General features: G+C 36.9%; 1 protein-coding gene across 1 annotated transcript in view; it reads right to left on the bottom strand.

Annotated features, from left to right (window-relative positions):
- Positions 1 to 12639, bottom strand: part of CNBD1 (cyclic nucleotide binding domain containing 1) — a 506061-nt gene extending 493422 nt beyond the window's left edge. The window contains exon 1 of the mRNA XM_070075280.2: positions 12552 to 12639. Coding sequence (XP_069931381.2) covers positions 12552 to 12639 — 88 coding nt within the window. The remainder of the gene's footprint in view (positions 1 to 12551) is intronic.
- Positions 12640 to 14458: the final 1819 nt, after the last annotated feature.

The following is a 14458-nucleotide window of genomic DNA, read 5'->3' as shown; positions in this document are numbered from 1 at the left end:
TAAAGGCCCTCCCAACAAAGAAAAGCCCAGGACCAGATGGATTCACTGCTGATTTCTACCAGACATTTAAAGAAGAACTAATCCCATTTCTTCTCAAACTATTCAGAACAATCGAAAAAGAAGGAATCCTCCCAAATTCTTTCTATGAAGCCAGCATCACCTTAATCCCTAAGCCAGAGAAAGATGCAGCACTGAAAGAAAATTACAGACCAATATCCCTGATGAACATAGACGCAAAAATCCTCAATAAAATTCTGGCCAATAGAGTACAACAACACATCAGGAAAATCATCCACCCAGACCAAGTGGGATTCATCCCTGGTATGCAGGGATGGTTCAACATTCGCAAATCAATCAATGTGATTCACCACATTAACAGACTGCAAAAGAAAAACCATATGATTATCTCAATTAATGCAGACAAAGCATTTGATAAAATTCAACACCCTTTCATGATGAAAACTCTAAGCAAATTGGGTATAGAAGGAACATTCCTCAATATAATCAAAGCAATCTATGAAAAACCCACAGCCAGCATCCTATTGAATGGGGAAAAGTTGGAAGCATTTCCACTGAAATCTGGCACCAGGCAGGGATGCCCACTCTCACCACTGCTATTTAACATAGTTCTGGAAGTTTTAGCCAGAGCCATCAGACAAGAAAAAGAAATCAAAGGAATACAAATCGAGAAGGAAGAAGTCAAACTATCCCTCTTTGCAGATGATATGATTCTGTACTTAAAGGATCCAAAGAACTCTACTAAGAGACTATTGGAACTCATAGAGAAGTTTGGCAAAGTGGCAGGATATAAAATCAATGCACAAAAATCAACAGCCTTTGTATACACAAGCAACGCCATGACTGAGAAAGAACTGCTAAGATCAATCCCATTCACAATAGCTACAAAAACAATCAAATACCTTGGAATAAACTTAACCAAGGAGGTTAAAGATCTCCACGATAAGAATTACAAAATCTTAAAGAAAGAAATAGAAGAGGATACCAAAAAATGGAAAAATCTTCCATGCTCATGGATTGGAAGTATCAACATCATCAAAATGTCCATTCTCCCAAAAGCAATTTATAGATTCAATGCAATCCCAATCAAGATACCAAAGACATTCTTCTCAGATCTGGAAAAAATGATGCTGAAATTCATATGGAGGGATAAGAGACCTCGAATAGCTAAAGCAATCTTGTACAACAAAAACAAAGCCGGAGGCATCACAATACCAGATTTCAGGACATACTACAGGGCAGTTGTAATCAAAACAGCATGGTACTGGTACAGAAACAGATGGATAGACCAATGGAACAGAATTGAAACACCAGAAATCAACCCAAACATCTATAGCCAACTTATATTTGATCAAGGATCTAAAACCAATTCCTGGAGCAAGGAAAGTCTATTCAATAAATGGTGCTGGGAAAACTGGATTTCCACATGCAGAAGCATGAAGCAAGACCCCTACCTTACACCTTACACAAAAATCCACTCAACGTGGATTAAAGACCTAAATCTACAACCTGACACCATCAAGTTACTAGAGAACATTGGAGAAACCCTTCAAGATATTGGCACAGGCAAAGAATTTCTGGAAAAGACCCGGGAGGCACAGGCAGTCAAAGCCAAAATCAACTATTGGGATTACATCAAATTGAGAAGTTTCTGTACTGCAAAAGAAACAGTCAGGAGAGTGAAGAGACAACCGACAGAATGGGAAAAAATATTTGCAAACTATGCAACAGATAAAGGGTTAATAACCAGAATCTACAAAGAGATCAAGAAACTCCACAACATCAAAACAAACAACCCACTTAAGAGATGGGCCAAGGACCTCAATAGACATTTTTCAAAAGAGGAAATCCAAATGGCCAACAGGCACATGAAAAAATGTTCAAGGTCGCTAGCAATCAGGGAAATGCAAATCAAAACCACAATGAGGTTTCACCTCACCCCAGTGAGAATGGCTCACATGCAGAAATCTACCAACAACAGATGCTGGCGAGGATGTGGGGAAAAAGGGACACTAACCCACTGTTGGTGGGAATGCAAACTGGTCAAGCCACTATGGAAGTCAGTCTGGAGATTCCTCAGAAACCTGAAGATAACCCTACCGTTTGACCCAGCCATCCCACTCCTTGGAATTTACCCAAAGGAATTTAAATTGGCAAACAAAAAAGCGGTCTGCACCCTAATGTTTATTGCAGCACAATTCACAATAGCCAAGACCTGGAACCAACCTAAATGCCCATCAATGGTAGACTGGATAAAGAAATTATGGGATATGTATTCTTTAGAATACTATACCGCAGTAAGAAACAACGAAATCCAGTCATTTGCAACAAAATGGAGGAATCTGGAACACATCATGCTGAGTGAAGTAAGCCAGTCCCAAAGGGACAAATACCATATGTTCTCCCTGATCGGTGACAACTGACTGAACACCAAAAAGGAAACCTCCTGAAGTGAAATGGACACTATGAGAAATGGTGACTTGATCAGCATAGCCCTGACTGTTAATGAACAACTTAATACATTATCCCTCTTAGTAGTTTTTTTTTTGTCTGTTCTACTTAATATGACTGTTTTAATTCTGTAATTATCACACAGTTATTCTTAAGTGTTGAAAATTAACTGAAATGTGATCCCTGTTAAACATAAGAGTGGGAATAAGAGAGGGAAGAGATGTACAATTTGGGACATGCTCAAGCTGACTTGCCCCAATTGGTAGAGTTAGAAACATACCAGGGGACTCCAATTCAATCCCATCAAGGTGGCATGTGCCAATGCCATCTCACTAGTCAAAGAGATCCGTTTCAGTTCACAATTGATCATAATGAAAGGACTAAGAGTCAAAGGGAGCACATAAACAAGTCTAGTATCTGCTAACACTAACCGATAGAATAAATAAAGGGGAGAGTGATCCAACATGGGAAGTGAGATACTCAGCAGACTCATAGAATGGCAGATGTCCTAAATAGCACTCTGGCCTCAGAATCAGCCCTAAAGGCATCCGGATCTGGCTGAAAAGCCCATGAGAGTATTTCAGGAATGGAAAGCCAAGACACTCTGGCAAAAAGATCTCTGTGAGTGAGATCCCAGTGGAAAGAACAGGTCTTCAAAGAAGGAGGTACCTTTCTCTGAAGGGAGGAAAGAACCTCCACTTTGACTATGACCTTGTCTAAACAAGATAAGAGTCGGAGAACTCAAGGGGCTTCCATAGCCTTGGAAACTCATGACTGGTGCATAGGGAGATTACTGATGCCATAAACAGGAGTTTCAATTTGTAAAGTCAACAACAGGAGTCACGGTGCACTTACTCCTCATGTAGGATCTCTGTCCTTAATGTGCTGTACATTGAGGCTTAATGCTATAACGAGTACTCAAACAGTATATTTCACTTTTCACTTTGTGTTTCTATGGGGGTGCAAACGGTTGAAATCTTTACTTAATGTATACTAAACTGATCTTCTGTAAAAAAAAATAAAAATTATCAATTCCCAACTTGACTCTCACTGGGATTAAACATGACAATAGGTCTGCTCTGATTTCATCATCATTTAAAAAAATTCATCTATTATTTTTCACTTTATGTTTCTGTGTGGGAGCAAACTGTTGAAATCCTTATTTAATGTATACTAAGCTGATCTTCTTTATATTAAGAGAATCGAAAATGAATCTTGATGTGAATGGAAGGGGAGAGGGAGTTGGAAAGGGGAGGGTTGTGGGTGGGAGGGACGGTATGGAGGGGAAGCAATTGTAATCCATAAGTCGTACTTTGGAAATTTATATTCATTAAATAAATGATAAAAAAAAGTAGTAAGCAAACTGTTGAAATCTTTACTTAATGTATGCTAAACTGATCTTCTGTATATAAAGAGAATCGAAAATGAATCTTGATGTGAATGGAAAGGGAGAGGGAGTGGGAAAGGGGAGGGTTGCGGGTGGGAGGGATGTTATGGGGGGGGGAAGCCATTGTAACCCATAAGCTGTACTTTGGAAATTTATATTCATTAAATAAAAGTTAAAAAAAAAAAAAAAAGAAGAAGAAGTAAACCTGGCAGGCGCCGCGGCTGAATAGGCTAATCCTCCACCTAGCAGCAACCGGCACACCGGGTTCTAGTCCCGGTCGGGGTTCCGGATTCTTTGCCGGTTGCCCCTTTTCCAGGCCAGCTCTCTGCTGTGGCCCAGGAAGGCAGTGGAGGATGGCCCAAGTACTTGGGCCCTGCACCCCATGGGAGACCAGGAGAAGCACCTGGCTCCTGCCATCAGATCAGCGTGGTGCGCTGGTCGCAGAGCGCACGGCGGCCATTGGAGGGTGAACCAACGGCAAAAGGAAGACCTTTCTCTCTGTCTCTCTCTCTCTCACTATCCACTCTGCCTGTCAAAAAAAAAAAAAAAAGAAGTAAACCCAGACAAATGAGAATTCACCAAACTAAATATTTCTGCTCAGCAAAAGGAATAATTAACAGTGTGAAGTGACAACCCATGGAATGGAATAAAATATTTGCAAATCATACATCTGATGGTTAATTTTCATAATATTTATATAAAATGAATTCAAACAACTCTGTAGCAAAAAATAAAATAATTTAAAAGTTGACAAAGGAAATGAAAAGACATTTCTTAATAAGAGACTTACAAATAGACAACAAAAAACAAAAAAAAATCTTGACATCTCTGTTAGGGAAATACAAATCAAAACCACAATGAGATATCATCTTATACACATTATAATATTTGTTATGAAAAAGATAGAAGATCAGCACTGGAAAGGATTTGGAGGAAATGCAACCTTACTATACTGTTAGTGGTAATATAAATTACTATGGCCAATATGGGAAACATTATGGAAGTTCTTTAAAAATTAAAAATATAATTACCATATAACCTAAGGATTCTACTTCTGGGCATATTTCCCAAGGAATTGAAATTGTTATGCTGAAGAGACACTCATACTCCCATGTCCATTTCATCAATCTAAGTGCCTACCAATGGATTAATGGATAAAGAAAATTACACAAACACACAGAGATGGACATTGTATTATTTTCAGCAACATGATGAACCTATAGGACATTGTGTTAAATATAATAAGCCAGTAACAGAGACAGATACTACATGATCTCATTTAGATATGGAATCCACAAAAGCCTAAATCTAACGCCTAGAAGCAGAGAGTAGAATGATGGCACCAAAGGCCAAAGGAAGAGTTGGAGGAGTCGAAGGAAGAGAGATGTTAATCAAAGAATAGAAAATCCCAGTTAGACGGGAGGAAGAAGATTTAGAAATATGTTGCAGTTCATGGTGACCACACTTTATAATGTATTATATATTTAAAAATTGTTAAAAGAATAAATTTTAAATATTCTGAACACAAAAAATAATGAGTAGGTGAGGTAAGCTTTATTTAACCATTCTACAATGTGTACATATATCAAAACAGCACCTTGTACCACATGTGTCAACACATTATTGTAAAATAAAAATGTTTAAATGTTATGAAACACAGATTATACCTATATTATGTATTTATTATATATAAAAAGGGACCCTTTTTAATATTTTCTTTTGCTGATGCATATATTATTACCCAACAACTTTTTAAGAGTCCCACTCACCAAAATTCCTCTAGGTTGTGCAAAGTTGTTCATTCTTCATTCCATTTACTAATCACCAGTATGATACATTCAGAAATATAAAGATATGTGAAGGATAACCACTTACCTCAAGATATTCATCAAAGGACAATCTCTTCAACAAGCAGCATTGGGAAAATTGGATCTCTGCATGCAGAAGTATGAAATAAGACCCCTACCTTGCACCCTATACAAAAATCGACTCACAATGAATCACACAGGAACATAAATCTAAGACCTGAAGTCATCAAATTCACACAGGAAATCTAAATCTAAGAACCAAAACTGTCAAGTTACTAGAAGGAAATCTTAAGGGAAACACTACAAGACATCAGCAAAAGCAAAGACTTCTTGTATAAGACCTCAGAAGCACAGGCAAAAACGGCAAAAATAGACAAATGGGATTATATCAGGCTAAGAAACTTCTGGGCAGCAAAGGAAACACTCAACAAATTAAAGACATGTCCAAAAGAATAAGGGAAAACATTTTCAAATTATACATCTGATAAAGGATTAATATACAGGATATAAATTTGGAGCTCAAGAAAATGACAACAGAACAAACAATCCAGTTAAGGAATGAGCTAAAGATGTAAATGGGCATTTTTCAAAGGATGAAATACAAATGGCCAACAAACAAATGAAAAGATGCTCAGGATCACTAGCCATAAGGGAAATGCAAACAAAAACCTTAATGAGGTTTCACCACACCCCAGAACGAAGGACTATCACCCAAAAATAGAAAAGCAAATAATGCTGGTGAGAATATGGAGGAAAATTACCATAATACACTGTTGGTGGGAATGTAAATTACTACAAACATTATGGAAGACAGTATGAGGATCCCTTAGAAATCTGAAAAAAGATATGCCATATGACCCAGCCATTCCACTCCCAGGGATTTACACAAACAAAATGAAATCAGCATATGAAAAAGTTATCTGTACCTCCATGTTTATTGCAGCTTAGGTTTCAATAGCTAAGATATGGAAACACAGATATCCATCAACTGATGACAGGATAGAAAAACTGTGGTATATATACAGGAATGACTACTATTCAGCATAAAAAGGAATGAAATTCTTTCACAACAAAATAGATGCAACCAGAGACCATTATGCTTAGTGAAACAACCCAGTTCCAAAAAGACAAATATCATGTATTTCCTCATTAGTGGAAACTGACATAGAGATCACACACACACACAAAAAGGAATATATGTGAGTGAAACTGATGTCTTGTGATTTGATTATTGTTCATAGTCCTTGTTTATAGTCTTCAGGAACGGTGGTTTTTCAACTTACTTATGTTGAATTCTTTATTTTGTGGATGGTTAAACTTGTGATTCTTAAGAAAATTGGAAGTATGTCATTGTAAAAATTAAAAGAAAAATTAGAAAAGGAGGAGGAGAGAGGGTGGGAATAAGAGAGGGAGGAAGACTACAGTGGGAAGTATCATTATGATCTTAAAATTGTTTATATGAAACACATGAAATTTGTTCCTTTTATATAAATAAAATAGTGTAAAAGGGGAAAAAGTTATTCATCAAATAAGAATCATAATTCAAAGGTACATGTGCATATAAGGTATGTAGTGTGATGTTAAAAGTATTAATAGGGGGAATATTTAAAAAGAGCTGAAGGAGCTCAGAGACAGGGAAGAGATTGTTTCATACAGGAGAGGTCAGAAGTGTGTTTGGAAGATCAAAGTAGTTGAGAAGCACTTTGAAGAACTGGAATGATAGGGACAAATAGAGGAAAATAAAGGGGGATCCCAAAGGCAGGAAACATTAGCCACGGGACAAGTGTGGTGAAGATTATGATGCTGTAATTCAAGGAATAGCTTTCTCTAGCATGATGACTCTCCAGCTCTGTTTTTATGTAACCAGTTAAGGTGCATAGTCAACTGCATTACCAGGCAACCTTGCTTATGATAACAATCATCTCTGATTAATAAATTGCAACTGGACTAGTAGATACTATATGTGACGTCCAAATACCTTATGGAAACCAAAATATTTTAGCCCTTGTCATTGAGCGGTTGCTTGCAGGAAACCTATGAACAGTGCTTATGAAATTTTTATAGAATATGTCGGCTTATGATGCTTTTAATCTAGGACAATCAGCATCTGCCCAGTGTGAACCAGAGCTACTACCTGGAGGGCTATAATGAGTACTCAAACAGTATATTTCGCTTTGTGTTTCTATGGGGGTGCAAACTGTTGAAATCTTTACTTAATGTATACTAAACTGATCTTCTGTGAAAAAAAAAAAAGAAGAAATTATCAATTCCCAACTTGACTCTCACTGGGATTAAACATGACAATAGGTCTGATCTGATTTCATCATCATTTAAAAAATCATCTATTATTTCTCACTTTATGTTTGTGTGGGAGCAAACTGTTGAAATCTTTACTTAATGTATGCTAAACTGATCTTCTGTATATAAAGAGAATCGAAAATGAATCTTGATGTGAATGGAAGGAGAGAGGGAGTGGGAAAGGGGAGGGTTGCGTGTGGGAGGGACGTTATGGGGGGGAAGCCATTGTAATCCATAAGCCGTACTTTGGAAATTTATATTCATTAAATAAAAGTTAAAAAAATAAATAAAAAAACCTGTATATATGAAATATATGACATTTGTTCTATTTATATAAATAAAAAAGTTAAAAAAGGAAAAAAAAAAGTTCCCTTAACCTAATTTCTCAAGGCCTCTCAAAATTGTCTGACTCAACGTACACTGGGATAATTATAACAATAATAAGAAAAAAAATGTGTGCTATTTGTCTTTACTGCCAACACAGCCAAACTTTATCCTTTGGATTTAAATAAAAGTGTCTTTTACAATGAAAAATAAAAGCTAAGAACATAATTTCCCATACTTCTTTGCCTAAATTATCTTATTGCATTTCCATAGGAACCATTATTGTTTACGTAAACACAGAGACACACACAAATATTCAACCATCTTTCCCCACCTTCACTTCTTTCTTGCAATTTCCACTCACATTCCTTTAGTTTCTATAAACTTGTTTCTTCATGCATTACACATTCTGCCTCCTTGTTTTTCTGCTGACTAGCCTCCTTTTTTCTTACTTGTACCCTTAGAGTTTGGATGCTTAAAACCTTAAAGTGGTACAATATTCAGTTTTCCAAATAAATACATACTTTGAAACTCCTTTAATCTCTAGCTACTAAAGAACTGAAAAGCTCTCAACTTACAGAAAATGCCCTTGAATCTTGGGAATGATGATACTGTCTTTTCAGGCTTTCAGCAAATGTACACTATAAAATGGGGGTGGGAAGGAAGCTAAGAAAAATATTCACTTAACAGTACTATCTTATTTCAAAACTCCTTGAAATATCTCTGGTCTGCTGCTGAGTGCTTTTATTTCCTTCTAGATCTTCATATGGTGGAACAACTAAAATGCACCTACAAATATCCAGTGAACTTAAAACACTTTGATTACTGAGAAAGAGCAAAAATTCTTTCTCCCAGATCAGCCGGTAGTGAAGATGTAAACCACATTTTTACATGCCATCTTTCTCAGAAGGATAAGCCTGATAAGGTTGAAGAAAATAGAGGTACAGCACTTAGGGCCACGCAAAGTACACTATGCTCCACACAGATTCAACTTTGCATTAACAATTTTTCATGTTTTTTTTTTTTCTTCCTTATGTCTCTTCAGGAAATCTAATCAATCAAATTATGAGCCAAGTATGTACTTAGACCACATGTTTTTTTTTACTGAGGTGGTAAAATGCACAATTTTATACCTATAAGGTTTTATTTTTTTTTTAGATAGATAAATTCTTATCCAGGATAAAAGTGACACGGCTCTTGCTTTTGAGAACACGCATTCCCTTCCCTGAGGTAGTAAGCTGTAGAGAGTCCTGAGGCACAATCCACAGAGATTTTAGGAGGAAATTTAGAAATTTAAAAGTAAGAAAGAAACTTATATGCACTAAACTGTCAAGCTTAACAACTTGAAACATTTGTGAAGATAAATTTCAGAGTCAAGGGACTTTGAAGATGTGTGCTACGTCACCTCCCTTACATCAAGAACATGTAAGTAGCCTAAATGGCAAAATGCAAGTAATGTATATACATCACTTAACTGAAAGAATGGGCAATGAGTTCCAGAATGGCATGCAAGAAGGAAACAAGAGAGCAGTGTTTATTGGTGCTGCTTGTATGAGTATAGAGAGTTTATGTGCATGGATGATACTGTGAGGAACCTCTACCACTTGACAACTGGGTCACATCTGTTTCATCATTTTGAACATAAAATGGACTTTGTATTTGTTTTCAAGTGCTTCTGTAACAAATTACTATAATCCTACTGGCGTAAAATAACTCAAATGTATGAGGAGATCTTGAAAGTATTCACAGAAAACTCAGAAAAAAACTATGCATGGATTTAAAAACCTTTTTTCACCAAAATAAACTTATCCTTTTTTTCCATGAACTTTTTGAAGTCTCCTTGTATTGTTCCACAGTTCTGAATATCAGAAGTCTGAAAAGAGGCTCACTGGGCTAAAATAGGTTTCAGCAGGACTTCATTTCTTCTGGAGGCTCTAGAGGGAAATTCATTTATTTGCTTTTTTGAGCTAGAGGTTGCTCAAGGCCTTGGCCTTTCCATAGCCTTTCCATCTTCAAAGTGGCCAACTGAGTCTTCCTCACAGTTCATCCTTCTGATTGTCATGTTCCTGCTTCCTGCTTTCACTAATAAGGACATTCATCATTACAGTGTGCCTGGGATAACCCAGGATCAAGATCAGCTGATTAAGCTGTCTCAATTCTTGCCTTGTAGCTTAGGATATTCTCTGGTGTTGGGATTAAGACATGGACATGATCAGGAAACATTATTCTGCCTACCTCAGACCTCATAAACTTCCTGTTAGGAACCAATGAAACAACTAGAAGAGAGGAATTCAAATATTCACAACACAAAGAAATTATAAATGTTTAAGGAGAAGAAAATGTAATCACTATGACTTGATCATTACACATTGTATACATGTATTTAATTATCACACTCTACCCCATAAAATATATGATTGTTTTGTGTCAAGTAAAAATAAAATAAATGAAATAAAATAACATGAAATATACTTATACACTTGCTATAGAAAGCAACCAACAAACATTATTCACATAAAAAATTCCATATAAAGATAGATATAAGTCACTAAATCTAACTGAACTAACAAAAACCAAAGTTAGTAAGAATGTATATAATGGTCAGATGTTTTTAAAAATCTTTTGCATTTGATTCATTCCCATTTATAACTCTTTTATAATTCAGGTTCAATCATTTTAAAGATTGAAAGCATCTACCCTCAGTGGCTTTCAGGGGGCCATTGTTTCAGCAGTGGCAATTGAGTCTGCTCAGGGAAATTGTTGACTTGCTGGAGTTAGCACAAAGACACAATTATTCAGTAAGCAGCACACGTCTCTATAGAGAAGTCAGACATAGAACATCAAGTGGGAACCTCTAAAGAGAAAATTGGGAGCTCTACTGCTTTCCATTATGTTCTATTCTGTTCTGAGATCTGAATTGCTGCTGATTTTTCATCTTTTAATCACTTCACAGAAGTTAAGTGTCCTTGGGAGACACTACAGAGGGTAGCACATATCTCATGCCATTGATTCTAAATTAATTTGATCTTTTAACTTCCAGTTACTGAGCTTCCTGAGCAGCTAAAAAAAAGTCATCACTTTTTTTCTTTTTTCTTTTCCATAAATAAAATCTGACAGTAGAAGCTGTGATTTTTGGAAAAAGTGCATTTAATACTTACCTCTACTTAAATAGAAATATGAAACTTTGACCACATAGAAGAGTTTTTTCATAATAATAAGAGCATATAAAGTAACATGTAGGAATTAATTTAGTTTAACATGAAAACTTTGTCTAATGCAATTCAAGACACAGTTATTCCCCTTCAAAGGCTATTACTTCTACCAAGATACCTTTTCCTCCCTTGAAACTATGAGCAATAATGTTAAAAAAGGTATCTAGAAAGCTAAGTTAATGCCCACTGGAGGTAAAAGGACATACAGGTTAGCTCCTTCAAATAAATACCATGGATCTACTCAATGAATAATAAAATAAAAAAACTTGCTTTATTGAAGTTTGAAAGGTTCATAAGTATTATCTATAATATCTAAAAAATTTAATCTCATCTAACACTGGGACTATTACATATTACTAGCCACAAAGAATAGATTTATGTATTTATGGCTGTTACATTCAAGAAAATATTCTGGATTTAGACTATATAAAATAAGAAAATACTGACAATTGTATAAACCTTGAAAGATTTTGGAGTTGGAGTTTTGCACGTTGGTAAAGATGTCACTTGGAATATCCACATCCCATATCCAAGTGCCTAGGTTTGAGTCCCAGCTCTATTTCAGATTCCAGCTTCTTGATAATAATGTACACCCTAAGAGGCAGTAGGTGATAACTCAAGTAGTTAAGTCCTTGCCACTTACATGGATGATCCATATTGAGTTCTTGGCTCCTGACTTTGGCCTGGTCCAGCTCATATGATGTAGGCATTTGGGGAGTGAACTAGCATATATATTATCTCTGTCTCACTTTCTCTTCTCCTTTGTCTCTCTGACATTCAAATGAATTAAATAAACAATAGTAAAACATTTCTTCAAAATGTATGAATCCCTAAGAGTCCATAAAGACTCATGTGTTACAAAGAAGAAATATTTGAGGTCTATAGATTTGAAAGAGCTTCAAATGGACAACCTAGGATTTACACGTTTGGTCTTCCCACTCCACTACAATCAGTAAAGGTTCCCAATGACCCAACCAAAGCTCCAGTGCCTCCAGTCCCACCTGCTGAAAACAATGACCAAAGAATGAGACTCCCAAAGTATTCCCCACTTACTTGGTATACTGCGAAGCGGGGGAGGAGGTACATTGTTAATAGCAATCATGTGAGACAAAATAGCTGCTGGAAGAGTGGACATAGGCATCTTGACGTTTTAAAGGCAGGTGATCAGAGGCTGCTAGGGAGGGAAATAATCACTCTTCTCTGGAAGCATCATAAAGTGGAATCTTCAGGGACTCTCTGATAGGCTGAGTCCTATGGAATGATCTTGTTCAGAGTTCTGATACAGTGTTGGTACAGCGTTTCCAAGAGTGAAATCTAGATGGAAAAGAACTATATTCTAGTCAATGCCATTTATGAGGGGGAATGTGTGAGCTACAGGGAGTAGTAGGAATGAAGAAGGCAATTGTAACCCACAAGGTAGATACAGAATCAACAGCACTCGTAAGTGTAGTTTAGAAGAAAGAATTCATTCATTCCACTGGTCTTCCATAGTCCAGAGCCCTTTTCTTGCCTACCAAATGTTTACAATGGACATCACAGAATATTTTTGTAGCAGCAGCAACAGATATAGATCGATATCTATCTATCTATCTATCTATCTATCTATCTACAGATAGCAGATAACAGATATAGAATATAAATACTATGCTCCATGGCTACACACCCAGGGAAAATCATCCTTTTTTATTATCTTACTCCTCTGTATACTTAACCACATTCTTCTGGAGTGTGGGATATGATCTTCGATAATTTTGTACTGTGTCACAATAATCAAAGCTAGCTACAACAACTAGCATTTAGAATCCTAATTAGAACATCTTTTGAGTTTGTGTGTCATCTTCAAGATCTTTAAAACATTTGCCTCATGTCATAACTGTAATGGGTTATATAATAAAGGCTTTTTTGACATTTGAGCCATTCTAGTAAAGTCTAAACCACTTATTGATCAATTTCATGTAGATAGCACTAACAACTACAACTGAAAATATTAGTTGTATTATAAATTTATCTTGCAAGCAACTATTGGTTTGCATCTGTACAAAATAGCTTACTCCAATATAACTTTTCACTGGAATATATTTTCCATCCCCAGTTTTACTAACTCTGGACTCACTGTAGACTGAGTTTTCTTGAATTTCATCATGGTTCTTTATCTTATACTTATTCCTCACTAGCTAGCTACCTTCAGTTGCCTAGCTCCCACCCTAGAATGAAACTGTGCCATTCCAACACCATCCCTTAGTCATCCCTTATGCCTTTTTCAGAAGTCAGCCTTGATCCATTCTCTTAACATTTTCAAAGAACTGATGACCTCCATGAAAGCTAGTTATAGGGGCCAGCCCTGAGGCATAGCAGGTAAAGCTGTCGCCTGTAGTGCTGGCATCTCATATGGGTGCTGGTTCCAGCACCAGCTGCTCCACTTCCAACCGAGCTCTCTGCTATGGCCTGGGAAAGGAATAGAAGTTGTCCCAAGTGCTTGGGCCCCTGCACCCATGTAGGAGACTCAGAAGAAACTCCTGGATCCTGGCTTTGGATCGGCCCAGCATGGGGAGAGAATCAGTGGATGGAAGACCTCTTTCTTTCTCTCTGCCTCTGCATCTCTGTAACTCTTGATTCAAGTAAATAAATAAATGTTTAAAAATAAAGTTAATTACATATTATTCTTTAAGTTTTATAGATATTAAGCATATGGGGCCATATAGAATTTTTTTCAGCTTTTCCCAAGCATTCTGATCAAATGAAAGAAAAGATTTTTAAGATTTTTAGTTCAGGCCGGTGCCACTGCTCAATAGGCTAATCCTCCGCCTGCGGCACCAGCACCCTGGGTTCTAGTCCCAGTCGGGGCACCGGATTCTGTCCCGGTTGCTCCTCTTCCAGTCCAGCTCTCTGCTGTGGCCCGGGAGTGCAGTGGAGGATGGCCCAAGTTCTTGTAGCCTGCACCCACATGGGAGACCAGGAGA

Source organism: Oryctolagus cuniculus, chromosome 6 (assembly GCF_051225735.1).
Source record: "Oryctolagus cuniculus isolate XC-2025 breed Fujian yellow rabbit chromosome 6, ASM5122573v1, whole genome shotgun sequence".
Classification (NCBI taxonomy): Eukaryota; Metazoa; Chordata; class Mammalia; order Lagomorpha; family Leporidae; genus Oryctolagus; species Oryctolagus cuniculus.
This window is presented reverse-complemented; position numbering and strand designations above follow the sequence as displayed.